Below are 11,719 nucleotides of genomic sequence, written 5' to 3'. Positions count from 1 at the left end.
TTTTGCAATCAGATTGAAACAGAATGGGACCTTCTGGTCCTTGCCCCCCATGTCCTCTGCCTGCTTTTTGTTTATGGCAAAACTTTAGCCAAGGACTAAGTTTAATCAGAGAAATGAGAACATTTGAATGAAATGTTGTTCTCTTCTGAAAACAGTCAAAGGAGATCAAATAATAATAATCTATCTCTTTCAATTCTGGTTTCCTCAGTGTGTATGCCCAGGAGTGGGATTGCTGGGTCATAAGGCAGTTCTATTTCCAGTTTTTTAAGGAATCTCCACACTGTTCTCCATAGTGGCTATACTAGTTTGCATTCCCACCAACAGTTAAAAGGGTTCCCTTTTCCCCACACCCTCTCCAGCATTTATTGCTTGGAGACTTTTGGATCGCAGCCATTCTGACTGGCATGAAATGGTACCTCATTGTGGTTTTGATTTGCATTTGTCTGATAATGAGTGATGTTGAGCATCTTCTCATGTGTTTGTTAGCCATCTGTATGTCTTCTTTGGAGAAATGTCTATTTAGTTCTTTGGCCCATTTTTTGATTGGGTCATTTATTTTTCTGGAATTGAGCTGCAGGAGTTGCTTGTATATTTTTGAGATTAGTTGTTTGTTAGTTGCTTCATTTGCTAGTATTTTCTCCCATTCTGAAGGCTGTCTTTTCACCTTGCTTAGAGTTTCCTTTGTTGTGCAGAAGCTTTTAAGTTTAATTAGGTCCCATTTGTTTATTTTTGCTTTTATTTCCAATATTCTGGGAGGTGGGTCATAGAGGATCCTGCTGTGATGTATGTCAGAGAGTGTTTTGCCTATGTTCTCCTCTAGGAGTTTTATAGTTTCTGGTCTTATGTTTAGATCTTTAATCCAGAATTGAAAGAGACACGTGTACCCCAGTGTTGATCACAGCACTGTTTATAATAGCCAGGACATGGAAGCAACCTAGATATCCATCAGCAGATGAATGGATAAGAAAGCTGCAGTACATATACACAATGGAGTATTACTCAGCCATTAAAAAGAATACATTTGAATCAGTTCTAATGAGGTGGATGAAACTGGAGCCTATTATACAGAGTGAAGTAAGCCAGAAAGAAAAACACCAATACAGTATACTAATGCATATATATGGAATTTAGAAAGATGGTAACAATAACCCTGTATGTGAGACAGCAAAAGAGACACTGATGTATAGAACAGTCTTTTGGACTCTGTGGGAGAGGGAGAGGGTGGGATGATTTGGGAGAATGGCATTGAAACATGTATAATATCATATATGAAACGAATCGCCAGTCCAAGCTCGATGCATGATACTGGTTGCTTGGGGCTGGTGCACTGGGATGACCCAGAGGGATGGTATGGGGAGGGAGGAGGGAGGGGGGTTTGGGATGGGGAACATGTGTATACCTGTGGTGGATTCATGTTGATGTATGGCAAAACCAATACAATATTGTAAAGTAATTAATCTCCAATTAAAATAAATAAATTTATATAAAAAAATGAAACCAAAATCTTCATAATCAACTAAATTCCCATTGTGAACACTTAAAATATAAAATTATCAAAATAATACATAAAATAATTTATAAAAATAAAAAATTAATAAATAAAATAATAATAATAATGTAGTTATTAAGCATAGTCAAGGACCTTTAGTTCTTTCTCAAGGCCTATAGATAATATTCAGAGCCATATCCTGTCAGGTGTCTTATAGATACTGAAACCCCAGGTAGAGATGTTAACTACATGATGACCAGACTGTACCCATGAAATAAGGGGCCACAATTCTGAGAACTGGCCTTAAAGAAATGGAAACAAACTGAGATTGGAAATGAAGGTCAACTGTACTTAAAATAATGGAGATGACACTGGTTAAACCACTGATGACCAATTTGAGGTGATGGAATTCCAGTTGAGATATTTCAAATCCTAAAAGATGATGCTGTTAAAGTGTTGCACTCAATATGCCAGCAAATCTGGAAAACTCAGCAGTGGCCACAGGACTGGAAAAGGTCAGTTTTTATTCCAATCCCAAAGAAAGGCAATGCCAAAGAATGCTCAAACTACTGCACAATTGCACTCATCTCACATGCTAGCAAAGTAATGCTCAAAATTCTCCAAGCCAGGCTTCAACAGTACATGAACCATGAACTTCCAGATGTTCAAGCTGGATTTAGAAAAGGCAGAGGAACCAGAGATCAAATTGCCAACATCTTCTGGATCATCAAAAAAGCGAGAGGGTTCCAGAAAAACATCTATTTTTGCCATCTAGTTTTACTTTATTGACTACACCAAAGCCTCTGACTGTGTGGATCACAACAAACTGCAGAAAATTCTTAAAGAGATGGGAATACCAGACCACTTGACCTGCATCCTGAGAAATCTGTATGCAGGTCAAGAAGCAACAGTTAGAACTGGACATGGAACAACAGACTGGTTCCAAATAGAGAAAGGAGCATGTCAAGGCTGTATATGGTCACCCTGCTTATTTAACTTATATGCAGAGTACATCATGTGAAATGTCAGGCTGGATGAAGCATAAGCTGGAATCAAGATTGCTGGGAGAAATATCAATAACCTCAGATATGCAGATGACACCACCCTTATGGCAGAAAGCGAAGAAGAACTAAAGAGCCTCTTGATCAAAGTGAAAAAGAGGAGAGTGAAATGTTGGCTTAAAACTCAACATTCAGAAAACTAAGATCATGGCATCCGGTCCCATGACATCATGGGGAAACGGTGAGAGACTTTATTTTGGGGGGCTCTGAAATCACTGCATATGGTGACTGCAGCCATGAAATTAAAAGATGCTTGCTCCTTGGAAGAAAAGCTATGATCAACCTAGATAGCATATTAAAAAGCAGAGACATTACTTTACCAACAAAGGTCTGTCTAGTCAAAGCTATGGTTTTTCCAGTAGTCATGTATGGATGTAAGAGTTGGACCATAAAGAAAGCTGAGCACCAAAGAACTGATACTTTTGAACTGTGGTGTTGGAGAAGACTCTTGAGAGTCCCTTGGACTGCAAGGCGATCCAACTGGTCAATCCTAAAGGAAATCAGTCCTGAATATTCATGGAAGGACTAATGCTGAAGCTGAAACTCCAAAACTTTGGCCACCTTATGCGAATAAATGACTCATTTGAAAAGACCCTGATGCTGGGAAAGATCGAAGGTGGGAGGAGAAGGGGATGACAGAGGATGAGATGGTTGGATGGCATCACCGATGTGATGGACATGAGTTTGAGTAGGCTCTGGGAGTTGGTGATGGACAGGGAAGCCTGGCGTGCTGCAGTCCATGGCGTCGCAGAGTTAGACACGATTGAGCGACTGAACTGAATTGACCAATTTGAAGATGACTGTCAGAGCTGACTGTACTGTTTCTTCATGAACCCTTCCTCTGTCTATCAAAGCTCTTACCCGCTGCTTGTTGGGGGCGGGGGAGGGGGCGGTGGTGGTGAGCTGGCCTTTGGATAGATGTCCACCCCCACGTTCTGCCCCCCACCCTAGTTGCCAGCACCTGAAATAAAGCAAACTTTCCTTTCCACCAACCCCGCTTGTTTATTGGCTTTTGAGAGGCGAGCAGCTGGACCCCACCTTTTGGTAACAAGATGACCACTTTAAAATCACGTATTTAAATTAACCAAACTAAGACACCCAAACCACATTTTTCCAATTTCTATTAAAATATAATTTTATGAATTCTAATATATTGTGAATATAACAGTCTACACTGAGGAAATTCAAAAATAAAGATCATGAAACATGTAAAAAAACAAACCAAAAAAAACCCCACAGAGGATTAGCACCATGAAGGGTTTTAGAAATCAATAAGAAAAAGATAAACAGATGTTAGAAACACAAGCCAAGGATAAGAACAAGCATTTTCTTATAAGAAAACAGACTAACCAACTAACTAATGAAAAGATGCTCAATTTCATTTGTAATTAAGAAATATAAATTTAAAATGAGATATTTCACAACTCTATATTAATTGTATAACATATATACACACATACTTTGTAAAACTGAATTTTAGTTAAGCACAACTCTTCTCAAGCATAAGTTTGTGACATTAAATGATAATGTTTAGTAAAATCAAAGGACATTTTTTAGGTAAAATTTCCAACAAAGGCATACAATTAATCCCAGAGATTAGAAGCCCAAGGGAGAAAATGAAAGTTGTAGAAAGAAACCTGAGAATAAATAACAAAATGACATTCAGGAAGCAACAAAAAAAGACTCATCTGGTACTGCCAGAGATTGGATATTTCTTAAAACAACTATTCCAGGATGAGCAGTGGATTTTCATGTGAGATAATGCAGCAGAAGCTCAGCACACGTCAGCTTATACACAGTCAGAGTACTCGTTTTTTTTTTTTTTTTTCCAAAAATTATTTTTCCGGAACCACTCTCAGTACCAAATTCTGTATCAATCAGAGTTCAAACAGAGGCCAAACCAGTGAGGGAGGTGGGGAGAGGGGTGTGTGTGTGTAGAGGTGGTTTATACAAATGTGGAAGCTGGTTAAGCAGACTCTGTAGGCCTGTCGACAACATACCTGATTCTGGAGCTCGATGTCCACAGGGTAGGCAGGCAGGGCAGATCTGGAGCAGGCTCAAACCCACACGCACAAGCTGGCACCTCCCAAGAACCTGGCATCCTGAAGAAGCCAGGGCCCTCCATCATGGCGCTAAACATACACTGGGCCTGAGGAACTTCATCACGGACCTAAACACACACCTGGCCCAGAAATTGCATCATGGCACTGAACACACACACCTGGCCCAGGTGCTCATCCTGCAGCTAAACCCACACAGTGGTCCCAGGAATAAGAGCAGCTGACATGGGATCCAGGGGAACACAGCAATTGCAGGCCTAGCTGCCGCTTCACACCAACAAGGTCAATCAGCAGTTCAGCAATAGCGTATAGGAGCTACACCATGGCTGCCACTTCTCTTTGCCTTCCAAATCTCTTAAGAATCTCCACCATGGTCCACCTTAAACAGAAACATGCAAGAAAGGGAATTCTGAGAACTGTAGTTCAGCCTAGCCAAATTGACACATTCTTTAATGGTTATGTTCAGACTCTCCTATTTAATGGCTCTTCAGACTCTCCTATTGCTCTTGAGTTAGCTGTAGCAAATTCTTTTTTTCCCTAGGAAAATTATGCATCATGATCAAAAAATGTAGTATCTTTGTTATTGATTGCTTAGTGTTTGATATATGTTTTGTGGTCTAATACATGACCAGTTTTTATAAATGTTCCATATGAGCTTGAAAATAATGTGTATTCTCTAAAACTGATTGCAGAATACATATACACATACATGATCAGGTAAATTAATTAGGTTGTCCAATCTTCTATACACAAGTTTTTTATGTAAGTGATCAATTACTGACAGATGTATATTAAAAATCTCCCTCTATCAATTTCTCCCAGCAGTTACATCAATTTTTACACTATCACTTTTAAAACTCGACGTTTTTAGATGCATAATTTTATAACTATTATATCTTCCTGGTGAATCATTCCTTTTAGCATTCAGTAGTGACCTTTTGGGAGAGGAAATGGCAACCCACTCCAGTATTCTTGCCTGGGAAATACCATGGACAGAGGAGCCTGGTGGGTTACAGACCATGGAATCGCAAAGACTTAGACACGACTGAGCAACTAAGCAACAACAATGACCTTTTTATCCAAATGATAGTCTTTTCTAAAGTCTATCCTGTCCAAATGTAATATCGCTAAATAAAGCTAATATCACTTAAACCATAGTAATAATACCATAATAGCAATTTAATTATGCTCTTTTTTTCGCCTTGCTTTTGGGGTTTCTTTTACTTACCTGCCAACTCAGCAATGCATTTTTAAAAGATATTTGTTACACGTGATCCATTATTTCCAGTGTGTGTAGCAAGCAGGCATATTGATATTTAATCTGGCATATTGATAGATCCTGAAGTTCCCAAACTTAGAGAAAAATGAAACATGCACTACCTTTAGTAGAAATCTCTCATGTTTGATATGCAATCAGAATGGCAGAATAAACTACACAATGTATACACAACCAAGCCCCATCTTACCAATGAAGGTGTCAAACTATATTAATTATAGGGTTCCATCTGGATGTATTCACTTTTTATCTCCAATAGACAAGAAAAATTATGCTTTTTCAAACAATACTCTCCAACACCCTCCCCCAAGATTCTGATATGGCCCCCATCCCTGAAGTGTGGTTCTCCCACAACAGAAAATCACTGGTTTATGGTATCTCCAAAGAAGATTACAGTTTAAAGATGGAAACACTTTATTCCATTAATAGTTTTGTATTCCTCCTCCCATCCCTCAGCCACTCACAGATGCTGTACTTTCCTCTGGTGTTCTGTGGGTTCTTTTCAATATGTTTCCAAACTGCTCAGGTATCCTGGTCAGGTGGCATCCAAGAGACCAACACTAGGCTCAAATTCAGTTTCTACCTGACAATGTGGGACTCCCACTACTGGAGTCAAATTCTATAAGCTGACATTTAACCTAGTCTTACCAATAACAGCTTACTAGGGACTTACAATACCCACATTATACATCTACTTATGGCATAAATTGGGGTCTACTTCTCTCTACTGTTGAGTATGGATTTCAAGGGTCATGGTAAGGACTGTGTCAGAGATTTGGGCCAACTATTTCAAGGAGGGAAAGCCCTAATTCTTGTTATGCAAGCTTGGTGTCTGATTTGTTCAACTGGTCAAATTTATGCACTACATAGAAAGCCTTTAAAAACTCATTAAAGTCAATGCTTCCATCTTTGTTTAAGTCCATCCTTTCGGCGAGCTCATCAAACTGGGAATCATCAATATGGACACTGTAGTGACTTTTGAAAAGTTTCCACATGCTACGAAATTCTTCCATGGAGATCAGGCCTGAAAGAATATAGGAGAAGGCTGTGAATATTCATTTTTAAGACCCATCCTAGGGAGGGGTGGGGTTTCCCAGGGGGCCCAGTGGTAATGAATCTGCCTGCAATACAGGACACATGAGTTCGATCCCTGAGTCAGGAAGATCCCCTGGAGAAGGAGATGACAACTCACTCCAGTATTCTTGCATGGGAAATCCCATGGACAGAGGACCCTGGCAGGCAACAGTCCATGGGGCAGCAAAAGAGTCGGACATGACTTATCAACTAAACAACAACAAAAATGCCTGGCCGTTGAGAAACTGAAGGAAATGGAAAAGTAAGATTGTAAATGAAAGAAACAATATTTCAGTTTAAATTACCAAGTGATCCTGAGATTTTTTTTTTAACTTATTATTATTTTTTTACTTTACAATATTGTATTGGTTTTGCCATACATCAACATGCATCTGCCATTATTCTAAAGCTGGAATGAGTAAACAGTGAACCAAAGGTGGGGGAGGGGACTGCAGACTGTGGTACTAATACATGTAATGTAGAAATTACAAGATCTAAAACCTAAGGGCGAGGGACACAGAGGATGGTAGAGAGGAGAGCTACATCAAAGGAAAGGGAGAATTAGCCCTGAGACTCAATAAGAGGATTGTAAACAATGGCTCCACCATTTTCTATAGGCAGTAACTTACTTTTGTGTTTTGATTAATGATTTTTTGGTATTTAATGCTCTCTGCAGTTGGGGATTATCTGATGATATTTTTTAAAGCTTGAAGATTATCTGATGATATTTTTTAAAGCTTGAAAATAAATAATTGTGCATCAAACCTAAGCAGAAAGAGTTTTCATAGTCCTCAGTCCAAAAAACAGAATCAGAACTCTAGGAATGATGTTTATTGCCAGAAATAATTATGATTTTTAAATGGACAGTTAATTCTTTTTTCATCTGTGCTGGTGATTTATAAAAGGAGCTGGTCTTATCTGACTAATGGATACATAAGCCTGTACCATATGGATTTGAATAGAGAGTTTGTGGCCAAACTAAACAAAACAGTAATATTAAACATGAGTTTATCCCCATGCTCTCCACTCTTCCCTGAGTTAAATCAAGTTTGGATGAAGAATGCATTAGATGAAAACAGAGTTCTGGTTTCAAATAAACAGACTAGCCTTTGCTTTCTACTGCTACTGAACCAATCGAAGCAAATTTACCTGAGTGATCAGAGTCAATGATATTAAAGATGATTTGCAGGTCAGATCGGTATCTGTATACTGTTTCAATTAGAGTAGACTGAACCTAAAATAAAGATTGTCTAAATGTTAAAACATACAGAATAACAGATCAATTTTATAAAAGTAACAAACACACAACATGGTCACCAATTCAGAGTATGTGATTTAGATAGAAATTTGAGAAGGCAAGCCTTCCTTGGAGACCCAACCCTCTTAAATCAGATAAAAGACCATGCTCTTGTGTTCTGTAGTGTCTTCAGCCTATGTTCCTCAGAGGATGGTCCAAAGTGAATCTGGAAGGAGTAAATAACAATAGCCAATACTTATTGATAGCACCTGTGTGCCAGGCTCTACATTCAGAGTGTCTATGGATTATTTCATTCAATCCTCAAAAACAGGCCCAGGGAACACAACTATTATTGTGCCCATTTTACAGACTGGAAGACAAACAGGTAAAGTAAATTTCTGAAGGTTCACATAATTGGTAAGTAAGATTTAAATCTTGGCCTGAAGCCAAGACCTATGAGCTTAGTCACCATGGTAAACTGTCTCTCAAGTGAAGCCAAAAGTCTCCTTCCTGTGGATATTTTAGCTTCCCATGTGTACATTTACTTCCTTTTCTCTGATCAACTTTTCATCTCCCCTGCAAACAATCACCCCAGTCCTAGTTCCCATCAGCTCACTTTCAGCCCAATATTGTAACTAGTTACTGATGAGTACCGAAGGTCTGACAATTCTCCCTGGGGTATTCCCATTTTAATAAGAAATTCTAAATTTTAAAATTCTTAATGTATAAGATATCATATCAGTAAGTCTATACTTTGTTGTTGTTGTTCAGTCGCTCAGTTGTGTTCGACTCTTTGCGACCCCATGGACTGCAGCACACCAGGCCTCCCTGTCCATCACCAACTCCTGTAGTCTACTCAAACTCAATGTCCATTGAGTCGGTGATGCCATCCTACCATCTCATCCTCTGTCGTCCCCTTCTCCTCCTGCCTTCAATTTTTCCCAGCATCAGGATCTTTTCCAATGAGTTGGCTCTTCGTATCAGGTGGCCAAAGTATTGGAGCTTCAGCATCAGTCCTTTCAGTGAATATTCAGGGTTGATTTCCTTTAGGATTGACTGGTTTGATCTCCTTGCTGTCCAAGGGTCTCTCAAGAGTCTTATCCAACACCACAGTTGGAAGGCATCAATTCTTTTGACATTCAGCCTTTATGGTTCAACTGTCACATCCATACATGACTACTGAAAAAGCCATAGCTTTGACTAGACGGACCTTTGTTGGCAAAGTGATGTCTCTGCTTTTTAATACGCTGTCTATGTTTGTCATTGCTTTTCATCCAAGGAGCAAGCATCTTTTAATTTCATGGCTGCAGTCACAGTGATTTTGGAGCCCAAGAAAATAAAGTCTGTCACTGTTTCCATTGTTTCCCCATCTATTTGTCATGCAGTGATGGGGCCAGATGCCATGATCTTAGTTTTCTGAATGTTGAGTTTTAAGCCAGCTTTTTCATTCTCTTTCACCTTCATCAAGAGGCTCTTTAATTCCTCTTTGCTTTCTGCCATAAGGGTGGTGTCATCTACATATCTGAGGTTATTGCTAGTTCTCCTGACAATCTTGATTCCAGCTTGTGCTTCATCCATCCCAGTGTTTCTCATGATGTACTCTGCATATAAGTTAAATAAGCAAGGTGACAATATACAGCCTTGACATATTCCTTTCCCAATTTTGAATCATTCCATTGTTCCATGTCCGGTTCTAACTGTTGCTTCTTGACCTGCATACAGGTTTCTCAGGAGGTAGGTAAGGTGGTCTGGTATTCCCATCTCTTTAAGAATTTCCCACAGTTTCTTGTGATCCACACAAAGGCTTTAGCATACTCAATGAAGCAGAAGTAGATGTTTTTCTGGAATTTTCTAGCTTTCTCTATGATCCAGCGGATGTTGGCAATTTGATCTCTGGTTCTTCTGCCTTTTCTAAATCCAGCTTGTATATCTGGAAGTTCTCGGTTCACATACCATTGAAGCCTAGCTTGAAGGATTTTGAGCATTACTTTGCCAGCATGTGAAATGAGTGCAATTATGCAGTAGTTTGAACATTATTTGGCATTGCCCTTCTTAGGGATTGGAATGAATACTGACCTTTTCCAGTCCTGTGGCCACTGCTGAGTTTTCCAAATTTGCTGGCATATTGAGTGCAGCACTTTCACAGCATCATCTTTTAGGATTTGAAATAGCTCAGCTGGAATTCCATCACCTCCATTAGCTTTGTTCATAGTGATGCTTTCTAAGGCCCACTTGACTTCACACTCCAGGATGTCTGGTTTTGGGTGAGTGATCATGCCACTGTGGTTATCCAGGTCATTAAGATCTTTTTTGTATAGTTCTTTGTATTCTTGCCACCTTTTCTTAATATCTTCTGCTTCTGTTAGGTCCATACTGTTTCTATCCTTTATTGTGCCTATCTATGCCCAAAATGTTCCCTTGGTATCTCTAATTTTGTTTCTTGGTATCTATACTTACTGGCAGTTAACAGGAGTGTGTTGAGGCTTTTAAAAAGTGTATTACATAAAATACAGATTTCATATCTGCTCTTCTGCTGAACAGCACTTAAGACAAGAATCACATATTTGACAGAGATTTGCTTGCAGAAACTTTTTCATCTCTTCTCATTTTGGCTATCCTTACAACACACAAATTTCCTGAACAGATCACAACGTACCTGGAACACCCCCCCTTAGCTGTTTTCCTAAGACTGCCATGCCCATCCACTAGCCAATTCCACTCCCAACTTTTCAAAGAACTAAGGAACTCATAAGTTGTGCAGAGGATATTCAGTGCCAGCCAGGTTTTAACTGGTGCTATTTCACTTACCTCTTTCACAGGTTTCTGAATGTGGACATCCTGGAAGCCAGACATGTAGTCAATATTTCCATCTTTGTCTGTGGTTACCAGATGAGAACTCAGTGATCTCCATGGTAAGTTCAGCCCCAAAACATTCTCCATTGAAAAAGCCCACTGGCCCATTGAAAGTTTTCCTAACAGCAACAACAAAGCCCATATAATTGGTTGATAAGTTGATTTTTAAAAAAGGCAACCTCATCAATGGAGCAAGCAGACAGCCTGGGTTTTGAGGTCTGGGTGCCTCTGCTACCCTTTATCATCTGTCTACCAGACCCCACAGCTCTGAGGGAAGATTAACTAAAGAAAGCCTTAGAGGTTCCATGGATCTTTTCCTTACTGTTATGGGTAAGTGATCAGAATTTGGGTATGCTAGATCTTTTTCCCTTTTTCTTACTAACAAAGTAAGGTATAATTATAATAGAAGACTTGAAAACACAAAAGGATATAAAAGATAAGATTACTTTTAACATTTGAGCATATTGCTCATGTCTCATTTTCTTAGGTAATATCCTTTCATCCTCTAATATTACATGTAGTATTTAAAAATATACTTTTGCTTTCTGATTATTAAAGATATGCTCATTTGAAAGGATTTTGAATAAACAGAAAACATTACTATTTCTACTGTTTTTCTATGTATATAAACATGGACATATATAAAGGTACAATATTTTATATTTCTTA

The 11,719-nt window shown here is 39.0% G+C and overlaps 1 protein-coding gene across 8 annotated transcripts in view; it reads right to left on the bottom strand.

Annotated features, from left to right (window-relative positions):
• Nucleotides 1-3,668: 3,668 nt before the first annotated feature.
• The window catches only part of PPEF1 (protein phosphatase with EF-hand domain 1), a 151,466-nt gene continuing 143,415 nt past the window's right edge, over nt 3,669-11,719 (bottom strand). For 6 of the 8 annotated variants that reach the window (XM_055563473.1, XM_055563478.1, XM_055563479.1 and 3 more), the window contains 3 exons: nt 11,006-11,169; nt 8,110-8,194; nt 6,283-6,910 (listed from right to left, as the gene is read on the bottom strand). In XM_055563473.1, coding sequence (XP_055419448.1) covers nt 6,702-6,910; nt 8,110-8,194; nt 11,006-11,169 — 458 coding nt within the window. In that variant the 3' untranslated portion in view covers nt 6,283-6,701. Of the gene's footprint in view, nt 4,990-5,838; nt 5,964-6,282; nt 6,911-8,109; nt 8,195-11,005; nt 11,170-11,719 lie in introns of those variants that run through there. The other 2 variants (XR_008708017.1, XR_008708018.1) reach the window with 2 other exon arrangements.

The sequence above is a fragment of the Bubalus kerabau genome, chromosome X (genome assembly GCF_029407905.1).
Source record: "Bubalus kerabau isolate K-KA32 ecotype Philippines breed swamp buffalo chromosome X, PCC_UOA_SB_1v2, whole genome shotgun sequence".
Taxonomy (NCBI): domain Eukaryota; kingdom Metazoa; phylum Chordata; class Mammalia; order Artiodactyla; family Bovidae; genus Bubalus; species Bubalus kerabau.
The sequence above is the reverse complement of the archived record's forward strand: the minus strand, read 5'-3'. Positions and strand labels throughout refer to the sequence as shown.